This window comes from Homarus americanus, unplaced genomic scaffold (assembly GCF_018991925.1).
Source record: "Homarus americanus isolate GMGI-L3 unplaced genomic scaffold, GMGI_Hamer_2.0 scaffold14467, whole genome shotgun sequence".
In the NCBI taxonomy this organism is placed as follows: domain Eukaryota; kingdom Metazoa; phylum Arthropoda; class Malacostraca; order Decapoda; family Nephropidae; genus Homarus; species Homarus americanus.
The window spans coordinates 4752533-4766214 of record NW_024733734.1 but is presented as its reverse complement, the minus strand read 5'-3'; the positions used below and the strand labels follow the sequence as shown (position 1 = coordinate 4766214).

General features: G+C 37.1%; 1 protein-coding gene across 7 annotated transcripts in view; it reads left to right on the top strand.

Annotated features, from left to right (window-relative positions):
* The window catches only part of LOC121869944 (longitudinals lacking protein-like), a 121931-nt gene extending 113463 nt beyond the window's left edge, over positions 1-8468 (top strand). The window contains exons 6-7 of one of the 7 annotated variants that reach the window (XM_042371528.1): positions 486-692; positions 911-1051. In XM_042371528.1, the coding sequence (XP_042227462.1) occupies positions 486-692 (207 nt within the window). In that variant the 3' untranslated portion in view covers positions 911-1051. Of the gene's footprint in view, positions 286-485; positions 1395-7989 lie in introns of those variants that run through there. The other 6 variants (XM_042371515.1, XM_042371517.1, XM_042371521.1 and 3 more) reach the window with 6 other exon arrangements.
* Positions 8469-13682: the final 5214 nt, after the last annotated feature.

Genomic DNA, 13682 nt, shown 5'->3' with positions numbered 1-13682 from the left:
ATGGGACGATGACGGCTGGTTATAGCTCTGATGTCTTTGCGTCATCCTTTGGGTCCTCTGGTAGGAGACCAGCATCAAAGCCAAAGGATCCACCAAGAAGGGAATTCAGATGTCAGCTATGTGGTTACCAGGCCATAAGCGAATCAAAGCTTACAATGCACATCCGAAGACATACTGGCGAGAAGCCATTCATCTGTCTATATTGCCCTTATAGATCTGCTCAAAAGAGTAACTTAAGTACACATATCAAGAATGTCCATATTGGCCGAGCTGGAGAAACTAATGGCAAGTGAACAGAATTGAATGCAAGGAATAGCCTCTCAATCCTTGGAGGTGATTTTTTATTTATACATTTTTTTTTATTATTTTTTTTTATTTTTTCATAATTATAATATTATTATCACCATCATTACTACCTGAATTGCCAGCAAATAGGAACTGTTCCAAAGAGCCACTGTTAAAAACATTTTTCTCCTGTTCCCTAGGTGGCTCCGTGGGTAGGGAAGAGCAGGTCGGTCTACCAGTGTGAGTCGTGCAGCTACAATACTCGCAACAGCAAGGATATGCGTCGCCATATTCGTGTACACACAGGAGAGAAGCCTTTCGCCTGTCCTTTCTGTTCTCATCATTCTGCCAGGAAGTCCAATCTCATCAGTCATGTTAGAATGAAGCATGGTATACCTTACAAATAGGTAACAAAAATTTTAAACACAAGCTGTTATATGAAAGGAAAAATACCAAAGGCAACTCATAATTGCAGTAAGCAGCCCACTATGTACACAGGATGAACTATTTCAGTAGGAATACCAGTAATTTTATTTATTTATAATGTATAACATTTATACAAGAAAACACTGAAAATTGAACAATACAAGGGCCATGAATGAACCAGGTTCTCCTGTTCCCGTAGGTTCAGCGATGGCGGGGCAGGGCAGGCAGGCCTTCCCATGGTTGCAGCCATTGTGGGTACCATGCCAGGGACAAGCTGGACCTACAGCGACATACTCGCATCCACACGGGGGAGAAGCCTTTTGCTTGCCCTTATTGCCCGCACCGATCAGCACTAAAAGGAAACCTAAAACACCACATCTTAAGGAGACATATGAACACATAGATACTGTACTTTTATCAACCAACCAACCTGTTGAAGCAGAATAGATGAAAGAAAATACAAATGCATCTAAAGAAAAGAAACAAGAAACAATTTCACAAGTTCTGAAGTACAGAATCAGAAAAATTTTCACTTTATAGTTTGCTGCTGATGTTGTCCATAACTGCTTCTGAGTGTTTCTTCCTGTTCCATAGGTACCTGGATCTGGGCAGAGACGCAGGATCAGATTGCCACATGTGTGTCAGTCTTGTGGTTATGAGGCTTGGGATGCTACTACCATGCGTCGTCACGTACGCACACACACTGGGGAGAAACCGTATGCTTGTGAATTCTGTCCGTATCGCTCAACACTAAAGGCCAACCTAAGGAGACATGTTGTATTCAAGCACACCAATTTACAGAATACATGAACAGTCAAGTTGTATTGCTAGACAAGCAATTGAATTTTAAAAAGATTATGGAATTTATTTATTTTCAATACATATTTTCATTATTTTTAGTTTCCATGCCATGGCTAGTATTATAGAAAAATAAAAGCGATCCAACTCTATGAGTTGAGGTATGGTAATGAAAAGATGTCTTTTTAAGTGTTTTTAGAATAATTACAATTTTGCTAAACACACTGACTTTTATTTATTTACCCTTTATAACAGACATTAATGAAGAAGAAACTTAAAAGTAGTTGAAGTGAGTGTTAAGAGAGGCTTCTGTTTAAGTGTTAACATTCCCTTAACCCACATTTTGAGCCCAGGATGTCTCACTGAAAACAAATATTGAGCCCAAATCTCGATGTGCAAACAAGCTTGGGTCCCATAAGGAAAAGGGGTCTCAAAACCTAATATACCCAATTTTAATGAGGAACTCAGGTACAGTACAGTATTATACAGTATATCTCTAAGCACTAAGTGTTGATAACATTTAGGTTCCATTAGGACATGGGGTCCAATTGGGCCCTAAATCAAAAAATATATATTGTAATGTATGTGCAGTTTTAAAGGTTGAGGAATAATGGGATAATGTGATGGTCCTGTGATCATTAAGGGTCTGAGAAACACTTGGGTTTGTGACCACCAGGAGGAAACCACATTGGCTGGCTGATAAAACTCGTCAACAAGACTAGGTCCACAACCATGGGAGTTTCTGGGGCTCGCTTGCAATAGAATTTATGTTTCAATTTTTTTTTATTGATTGACAAATCCAAATGTGAATACTGTACTGTACAGTTGAGGGTGTGGGAATATTGATAAGAATATACCTTTGCAAGAATTAATGCAATGGTTTATTATTATAACTGAGATGTCAAACACTTCTTGATAAGGCAGGCAACATTTATACATCATCTGAGACTAGAGTTAGTAACCCAGGGAAATAACGCAATCAATTAAAAACGACTCAAATAACAGTTAACACACTTTGTTATTCCAGTACTGTACAGATACAGTACACCAAATGCAACTTCAGTACTGAACAGTATTTCTTCACAGACCTTAAAATATTTATTTTAAAAGACTAAACTTTTTAAAGTGAATCTAGAATTTATTCTTTCAAACACTTTGCAGTCTTATATGTCAGAATTAAATGAAAAGAAAAAATATATCGGAGACCTTGTGTAAGTTAGTGTGTTGTAATTGAGGATTTTGTTAGTATTCTTTCCTCAAATGGAAAAGAACTTAAGAACAAATAATAAAAATTTGCTAGGTAATTGTGAATTAGATATAATATTTTTAAGATCACATTTGATCACAAATTGTGTACACTAATACATAATGAAAGTTGAAAGTATAGTATTAATGAATTTACAACACACGCACCAAATATTGGGCTAAATGGCCTAAATCAGTGTCTTGGTCCGACACACCTGCTGTAGTTTGTAAGGGAGGGAGTGAAGTGCATTGGTGATAAGGTATAGTTTGTTAGAAACACACCACCTCTCACTCAACTTGACCCCTCCATTACCACCACCACACTCCCACCAGTATCATTTCCTCACCACTACCTATCTTCTCTAACACACTTCCATACCTCCAGTAAGTGGTTATGATGGTGATGTATCCAGACCAGTCCTTGACCTGAGAATGCAAGATAAAAATGTTCTACAGATTTAGAGTGGGGAGTCAGCTAGTTGGATATTTTGTATACAGTACTTGACATTGGCTGGTCTGAAAGTTATTTTGGTGTGAATTACCCAGTAAGTCACTTTGCAAAACACTATTCAGTGAACCAAACAGATTTAACTTATACATATGAAAATGTGGGAAGTACTGTACTCTGTAGTCTTATGATGTCATATTGTTTTTATGCTCGGGTGATTGACGGTCTGTTGACATTGGAGGGACCTGCCTTATGCTGAGAATATATTCATTTTTGTATGATAGTTACGGGTTTAATGGAAGATATTGGAATGCTAAGTGGGGCAAGTTTTGTTGAAGATCTAAATGCTTGACCTTGCTTGGAATTTATTATAACTAAACCATTTTATTATATACAGTAAGATCTTGTATTTCGCGAGTAATATAGACTGGAAATATTGCGCCAAATGCAAATACATAAACTAATGGGAAAATAACAGTATAGACTGGCCACTCTACATCAACCTCTGATTTTCCCATTTATAACCTCCAAATGATACAAATTCTGCTTTTCGAGAACTAGTTTCTAGGCCTTCCTCAAGTAACTTAATCACACGCTGCTTATCCTACATCGAGTACTTGGCAAACTTAACTCCCTTATGATAGTCCCACTTCTCCTTTTCCTTATTTGGTCGCTTAGGTGGGTCTGTCCCACCCCCACCAGCACCAGTAGGACCCCCAGTAGAGGTACAAGCCATTGTCTTGACTCGACAGGTGGTAGCACCACCCAAAAAAGCACACAATAGCAGCCAGGGCGGTCGCTAGGATGACGTGAGCTACAACGCGATAGTTGCGTTCTTGTAAACCTCTTTTACGTTCGTCACCGGCAATTCAATCACCAGAACGCTTCTTGGAAATATTCTTCTTACCTTGTCTTTCCATATTCATCGCTAACACAACAAAATCACGGAGTAATTGACAAACCGCGCGATTCAACTGATCACGTGATGTAAACAGAGAGCGCTGGTGTAACCCGTTATTAGTCCTCACTGCGAAACATTCTTTTTACATATTCTTTCCATACAGTATTTATGGGTAACAGCTGAGTTTGGAAAAAAAAAATTTTTTTACCGAGTATCTCTCAAAAAACACTTCACAAACAGAAGACACGAATCAATTGAACATGTGATGTCGAACGTGAACTGTAAGCATTGCATAACCCCACGCCACACTTAAAACGTTAAGGATGGAATCGCGCTATAGCCAATATTCGTATGCAAAAGTTCGCATTTTACAAACAGCGTTTCCCTATTCATCAATCGCGTTACAACCAATTCACTTTGACAAAACACACGTTGCAGCAGAAATGACTGTAACTGGTATCAGGGCTGTGACGCCATTCAAGACGGTAGCCAGCATTCAGCTGGCTGGATCTCGCGAAACTCCAGATATTTTACCCCAAATATAAGACTTGGTTACATTAGGTAGTGCTTGTGAAATTCAAAAACGCAAAATGAAATCGTGCGAAATATGAATCTTACTGTACTAATCCATAAGACGTCTGTACCTGTATGCTAAAGGTTAGAAAAGGAAAATTGATTAAAACATACAACACATTAACCCTTACGCCCCGGGCTAGGGTGCCGCCAGCCATGCCCCCAATGCGGGGGTAAAACGAGAAAAACCAACTTTTCCAAAAGTAATTTTTAACCTTTATAAATGATAAAACAATAAAAAAGACATAAGAAAAACTATACATTGTCCCTCTATATTCTTCTGTTGCACCTCAGTGACGAGACAAATAAGGGGGAAGTTGTTTTTTTACATCGAGCGCTCACTGTCACTAAGCACTTAGGGGTAATTTTCCCGGTTGCCTTTGTGTCCTAGTTGGCCAATAATGCATTTATTTTCTGATCATAATACTTATTTCCCATAAATAATTCATTTAGACTTTATTTTATTAGCATTACTCTTCATAAGAAGTTCTCAGCGACACACACGCAGTCTGTTGTCAGGCTTTATGTTTGGGAGAGCACGTAGGCCATACAAATAATTATCGGAATAATAGTTCCGCAAATAAATACATTTATAACATAATCATAGCATTATCATCTAGTAATACTTGACTAAAATAAAACTACACAACTTTTAGCAATACAGTGGTCCCTCGGTTAACGAACACAATTCGTTCCAGAAAGTCATTCATTAACCAAAAAATTTTGTTAACCGAATCCATTGTTTCAATGGGATATTGGGTAATTGGTTCCAGCTCACCGAAAAGTACATACAAAGTAAAAAAAAAAAAAATGCAGTAAAGTACACTTACTTTGAGGTGTGTATGTAGAAGGCTCCTGGTTGATGATGGTGATGGGAATTAGAAGTGGGGGTGGAGGAGTAGGGAGAAGAGAAGGAAGTGGGGGTGGAAGAGAAATCACCTTTCAGGGGACCCATGCTTGATGCCTCATTTCACCAATAAAATTTTAAGTTCACTTGGTGTAATTCAAGATTATTTTATTTAAATCAACACTGCACTGCGCTATATATTATCAATATGTAAACTAAATTTTAAAATGACTAATAATTTTTATATAAAAAATGGATAAATATTAAAGAGCACAACTTTCTTGATATTTACTCCACTGGAAACGAATGTAAACATAGAACAGATTACTGAATTGGCAGACTAGCCCATCAGCTGATGCTCACAACAAAACGTGTTGTTCGTAAGGATTTCGTTAATCGAAGTTTTGTTCATTAACTGAATTGAAGATCCTTATGGGAGGTAATTCGTTAACCGAGGGACCAGTGTATACAGTAAAACCTTGATAAATCAGACTTCAATGTACCGGAATTTGCTTGTTTGGGAACAGAAATACCAAAAAAAAATATATATATATAAATATTAAATAAAAAAAAATCTGATGAAATGAACAACACTTACTGATTACTGTACAGTGGTGTAATCAGATTTGCTATAGGCCTACTGAGAACTAAGACAATTGAGTATGCAAGCAGGTTGGGGCTGATCTGTTGTTGCTGCATTCGTCAGGTTTGTTTATTTATTGATTCAGTATCACTGTATATGATTGGCCTCTTATGGTTTATGGTTCATCAAGCTTTATATAACATCTTCAGTAATAGAGAAAAATTCAATGCTGTATGTAATTTGAAATATGACTTGAAAATAAAAGGATAAGCTGTATCAGAAGGTTATTTACTCAAGATGGATTCATGTGAGCTTACAACAGGGGTCACTAACACACTGTATATGAAGATACCTTCCTAGAAACGTTATTTACCACCACCGAGTGTTATATGATGACTCAGTTTGGCTACTTGTACAATTAGACAAATGATTAATGAATAAACCAGGTTATATGCAGATACACAATATTGTACGCTACAATATATTACTTAAGTGATGATAAATACACTACAATAGTATTTATTAAGTGGTGATAAATACACTACAGTAGTATTTATTAAGTGATAATAAATACACTGCAATAGTATTTAAGTGGTGATAAATACACTACAGTAGTATTTATTAAGTGGTGATAAATACACTACAGTAGTATTTATTAAGTGGTGATAAATACACTACAGTAGTGTTTATTAAGTGGTGATAAATACACTACAGTAGTATTTATTAAGTGGTGATAAATACACTACAGTAGTATTTATTAAGTGGTGATAAATACACTACAGTAGTATTTATTAAGTGGTAATAAATACACTACAGTAGTATTTATTAAGTGATAATAAATACACAACTGTACTGTACTAATTTTCTAAGTGTTGAAGACAGGCGTTGTGGTAAGCCAATCAGCTGTTTGCTCTTTGTAAACAAATGAGTATGAAATGACTCATGTTCAGTGTGGGAAAGTTGATACTTTTAGGATAATATTTTACCAACCTGGCACCAAATGATCCTAAATTATATGAGAATTGTGGTGGAATTGTATAAAGAAGTGTTAAAGGAATCTTCTGGGAGAGGGGAGGGAGCCACCCACCCATGCTCCCTCTGCCAGCTGCTCTCAGATAAACATTTGTCTTCCACATACAATATACTCCTACACTAATTTGTTCTTATTTTTATCTTTATAGTACTGTACAGTATACAGTTTTCTCTTTATTCATAAGACAAATTCTGTGGTTACTTACCTATAACATTTTACAGTAAATAACAATCATCTCGGTGACAATAGTTGTTGACAACCAGACCTATATGTCTGATTTTCAACCAAGAGAGTTCTGTTTCATATTTTTTTTTTATTGTTGATGTAATATTCTTTTAATAACCTTGTTATACACTTAAAGACCTTGGTTGTTCAAATGCAGTAATAACATAACTGATTTTCTTTAATCAGCAGATAAGCAGTGTTATCTCTAACTCCCCCTCCCCGCCCCATATATTCCCTTTTCTCGGGCTCGCATTTTTTTGCCTGGGGTTTGCCCCAATTAGTCCGATTTATTGAGGTTCTACTGTAGTATATACATGACATCTTTAGGTTAATGATTACAGTACTATTATTTTGAAATTGGATGTACTGTACTGTATGTTTTAACCTGACAGCACCGTAGCTTTTCCAGATTTTCTTAGGGACACAATAGATTCTTAAAGAAACAAGTTTTCAAAGGTCACTGATCGGTAAACATTGTATAAATAGTCATGATATTAGTGAAAATAGATTTCTATTGAATAGGATGCTGTTCCAAATAAGTGTTTGGAGGGAGATTGCCACTGCTGCTGCTCCATAAGAAAAAAATAGGAGAGGACACAAACTTAAGCAGCCATTTCTTTTGTAGGGTGGTGCAGCAGCAGCAGTGGCAGCGGCACTGCGGGTGTGTTCGGCCTGCGGCAAGATGGGTTTCCGTCGAACATACGACCTGCAGCGTCACATGCTGTCCCATGCAGCTGTGCGGCCTTTCCAGTGCCCTCATTGTCCTTATAGAGCAGCACTCAAATATAACCTTGATGCTCATGTGCGTCTTAAACACCCAGTTGCAGTTCAGCTTCAGTCTCAAGAGTGGGAGAGAGAGATAATTGGTAATAGTGGTGGGAGAAATATGTCTGCCCCAGTAGCTCAGCTACAGCACATGGAACAACAGTCATATGAACCCTCAGATGGTGGCAGTAGTTTCATTGAAGTTGAATAACTTTTATAAATTGTCAGAGAACTCATTAGTTGTGTTATTTAGTTATAGGCAAAAAATAAATGTCACCCTATTTTATTCAGTACAGTAGAAGCCCTGTTTCAAATTTTTGCTGGCTGAAAAATCTGTCATTTAAAAATGCACTTTATATATATATATATATATATATATATATATATATATATATATATATATATATATATATATATATATATATATATATATATATATATATATATATATATATATATATATATATGTAGGTATATGCTGATAACCACAAGGAAAGAAGAAAACACGAAGTTCCCAAGCGCTTTCGTGTAATTCACATCTTCAGGGGTGAGTACAGACTAGAGAGAGTAATACAAATCAAGGTGTATATATACAGAGGAGGGTGAGACCAGGTCCACAATGGTCAGGTATTAGGTAATGACCCTACTAATCTTTAAATAGCACACAACGGTTGGTGGTCAGGTCAGATGGTCAAGTGACCCGGCCTTCTCACCTGATCACAAATCTTCTTAATTACAAAATTGTCCAGCTTGTACATGCCGTTACTCAAATTCATGTTGAATGCTTCGGTATGTTTAGTAAGACTAGATTCTATGATGTTCCTACTATCAATTGCATTACATGGTAATATTGAGGAGGCATTATCCCAGTCAATGCAATGCTTGTTATCCCTCAAATGAACAAACAGAGCATTGGATTCCTGGCTTGTCCTAACACTGTATTTGTGTTGTTTAATTCTAGTTGCAAGATCTTTACCTTTACTAGTCTTATTAAACATACCGAAGCATTCAACATGAATTTGAGTAACGGCATGTACAAGCTGGACAATTTTGTAATTAAGAAGATTTGTGATCAGGTGAGAAGGCCGGGTAACTTGACCATCTGAGCGCACCAGTGATTTACTTGCATATATATATATATATATAGTAAACCTCGATTAACCGACTTTTTCAGATGGCTGATAATCCAGACCCCCCCCCCCCTTTTTTTTTTACGGGGATTAGCCCATCCGGGCACAGGTCACTGACCCACATTGGGGCCTGCGGGGCGATAATGTAATAATAATAATAATAGTAATAAAGAACCATAAATAAATGCAAAAATGAAAAAAAAATCAAGAATGAGAAACAATATATGTATGTTGTGTTGTCAATAGTAAGAGAAGCAATTGAGACCCTGCAATTGTGAGTAAATGAGGTAGAAAGTCAGATTAGCAACCTGGGACTTAGTCACAATTTTTGTGATGACATATGTTCTTTGACTTTTCCATTTTTTATTCACGGTTTCTGTGCTGGTTCATATTTATTTACTAAAGTGGTTAATGTTTTAAAGCAAATTCTATTGAAATATGAATGGGAAATGAACAAAAATGAATAGAGGGAATTAAATGAGGTAGGTTAGGGAAAGGTACTTTGAAAATGTATGTTTTATTTCCGTAGACTTTATGTACTATTAACCGACCTTTCGGATTTTATCCGTCGGCCCCTTCCCCCCCATATGTGGTCGGTTAATCGAGGTTTTACTGTATACACACACACACACACACACAGACAATGGTCCCTCGGTTAACGAACACAATTCGTTCCACAGAGTCGTTCGGTAACCGAATCCATTATTTTAATGGGATATTGGATAATTGGTTCCAGCTCACAGCAAAGTATATACAAAGTAAAGCCAAAAATGCATAAAGTTAGAAACACTCCTAAAATATCCCTAAATCGCCCTTAAATCACCACAGTGGTCCCTCGGTTAACGAGCACAATCCGTTCCAGCAGGTTGCTCGTTAACCAAAACCATTGTTTCACTGGGTTTTTGGGTTATTGGTTCCAGCTCACCGAAAATTGCCTAAATTCAAATTTTTTTTTAGAAATTGACACTTATCTTGAGGTGTGTATGTAGAAGGCTCCTGGATGATGATGCTGATGTGAATTTGAAGTGGGAGGTGGAGGAGGAGAAAGGAGAAGAGAAGGAAGTGAAGGTGGAGGAGAAGCATTTTACTGCTTCTTGGAAGGTGAGTCACCTTCCATGAAAATGTCAGGAACCTCTGGACTGACAGATTCTCCACCATGAACATCCTCTCTCCTTCTTGAAGTGGAAGGCAGAGGGATAGCATCTTGTTCCCTCTGCCTTTTACTGAAGAACGTGTCAATTGTGGTCTGTGGGGCATCTCTCCTCCTCACCATTATCTTAGTTTAAAGAAGGAGACCATTGAGTCCTCAACATGACACAAAGTTAGTTCAGTTTTTTCCACATCTGGGTGCTTTGAAGCCAGTTCCCTGAACTTCTCCCAGTAGTAAATCACATCTTTCAACTCTTTAGTTGACATATGGTCATCACTTTCAATTTCCTCCTCACCACTGTCAGCCTCTAACATCTCATCCAGGTGCTTCAAGTCATCAGGAGTAAGTTCCTCCTCATGAGACATCACAAGCTCTTCCACATCCTTCTCCTCCACTTCAAGGCCCAATGACTGACCAATGGACACAATCTCCTGGTCCAACTCTGTGTCATCCTGAAATCCCTCAAAATCATGGACTACTGATGGCCACAGTGCTTTCCATAAAGAATTGAGGGATCTAGTGGAGACTTCTTGCCATGATGACACAATCAATTTTACAGCCTCCAGGGTGTTGAATTGTGTCCTCCAGAACTGTTTCAGTGTTAGTTCAGGATCATTGGAAGTTGCCTGATGACACCTAAACATTTTCTTCATGTACAACTTCTTGAAGTTGCTGATCACATTCTGGTCCATTGGCTGTATGATTGATGTTGTGTTGGGAGGCAAAAACAACACTTTCACAAAGTCAAATTGATACTCCAAAGTTCTGGCAAGTTCAGGGTCATGACCAGGGGCATTATCCATGAGGAGAAGAGCCTTTAAAGGGAGTTTATCGGTGGTTAGGTAGCTCTTGACAGAAGGGCAAAACACATCAACAGCCCATTCATTAAAGAGCTGTCTTGTCACCCATGCCTTACGGTTGGACTTCCAATAAACTCCAAGCTTTGTTCTTACCACTTTCTGTTGCTTGAACACCCTGGGGTTTTCAGAGTGGTAGACAAGCATAGGCTTCAGTCGGAAATCCCCTGAAGCATTGGCACCAAGCAATAGAGTGAGACGGTCTTTCATGGGTTTATGCCCAGGTAAAGAGGCTTCATCTTTGGTGATGAATGTTCTTTTGGGCATCTTTTTCCAGAACAGCCCAGTTTCGTCCACATTGAACACTTGCTGTGGAAGATAATTTTCTTCTTCCATCAGTTTTTTAAATTCAACTAAAAACTTTGCTGCCCCTTCTTTATCAGCACTAGCAGCTTCACCATGCCTAACAACACTGAAAATGTCACTTCTTTTCTTAAATTTTTCGAACCAGCCTTTGCTGGCCCGAAAATCTTCAAACTCTGTGCCTGAAGAACCAGGTTGATCTGCCTTTAAATCTTCGTAAATCTCCCTGGCTCTTTCACAAATGAATTCAGTAGAAACTGAATCACCTTTCATCTGTTTTTCCCTAATCCAGATGAGAAGTAACCTCTCAGTTTCTGCAATTAGGGATCTACTTTTAAACACTCTGGTAGATTTGTCTCACTTTCACTTCTTTAAATTTGTCTTTCTGTGCAAGAATTGTCGACACAGTTGATGTCGACATGCCATATTCTTTGCAATGCGCATTTGTTCTAATGCCTTCTTCATGTTTTTTATAATTTCCTGCTTGGTTTGGATTGAAATTGCTTTTCTTGATCTCTTAGGCCCCATGCTGGATTCAAACAATGTCAACAGTGATCTTTTAGGTATAAACTTGCTGTAAATAAAGAATATTTTCTTTAAAATAACACTGCACTGCGTTATATATTGTCAATATGTAAAATAAATTTCAAAATTACTAATAATTTGCTTGGAAACACAGAAAAAAAGCATTTAGTTGAAGAGAGTCTCAAGCAAGATGTTACCTCCACTGAAAACAGAGAGAGTCGAACGCTTGTTTGCTGTGTTAAAAGGCTGGATGGCCCGCATAAAACTAGTCACTTTACCTTCAATTATGTTCAATTATTGTTAAAATGACTAAAAAAATTAATATTAAACTTTTAAAATTATTGAATAGTATAAACTTCTTGATATTTACTAAAATAGTAAGGAATTTAAGCCCTAGAACCGATTACCGTATTGGCGTGATTAATACTACAGTTGGTTGACCGCTAAGTATGTAAAAATTTGTTGAGGTCGGTTTATGAAACTCGTTAACCGAAGTTAAGAATCTTCAGGGAGGTAACTCGTTAACCGAGGCGCTCATTAACCGAGGGAGCACTGTATATATATATACAGGTACGTACATATACACTCTTACTCTTAAATCACTACTGTAATGTGATACAGGTGATTAATTTTTATCTCTTGTGCAAAATATATGATGTGTATATTCAAATTATTCACTGTTTTGCAAGAATTCCAGCAATGCAAATTATATTTTTCTAACTTAAGTCTGTGATATTATATAATTATATAAGATAAAAACTTTAAGCCTAAAACCCAGGCTGGGCAGATGGGAGAGGGAGGGAGGTGGGTAAGGGGGGGGGAGGAGGTGAGGTGATATGTTTGACAGTAGGAGCTGAAGGTCTAATGTGTGTTTATTTATCAGTCCTTAAAAGTGACTAAGCTTCTCTCTTATAAAATGCCAGTGAAATGACCTGGGAGAATATAATTTACATTGCTGGGATTCTTGTAAGATAGTGATTAATTTGAATATGAACAAGCTATAATTTGCACTAGACATAACAATTTTAGTACCATAATGATTTAGTACATGTACACTATAGGTTTGCACTTAGGTCGTTTATTTCTTTTATGTTTCTTTTACTATGGTGTGTGCATGTAAATGAATAAAAATAAGTGAAGAAATTTGTGTAATTATACCCAAAAACACAGTTGAAAAACTGTGCATTATTAAAATGTACTAAACTAATGTTCTGAAATTTTTATCTCTTATGCAAAATATATGACGTTTATATTCAAGTTATTCGCTGTCTTGCAAGGATTCCAGCAATGCAAATTATATTCTCCTAACTTTAGTCTGTGATATTATATGAGATAAAAACTTAAAGCCTACTGTATAACCACCAAACCCTGGCTGGGAAGGGGAGAAAAAGTTATCTGTTTGACAGTTGGTGCAGAAGGTCTATTTATTTGTTTATTTATGTCCTTTAGATTGAGTTTTTGTGTTTTGCTTATAAAATTTCATAGACGTGACCGGGGAGAATATAATTTACATTGCTGGAATTCTTATAAGATAGTGATTAATTTGAATGTAAATGTGCTATAGTTTGCACTACCCGGTAGGCAATAT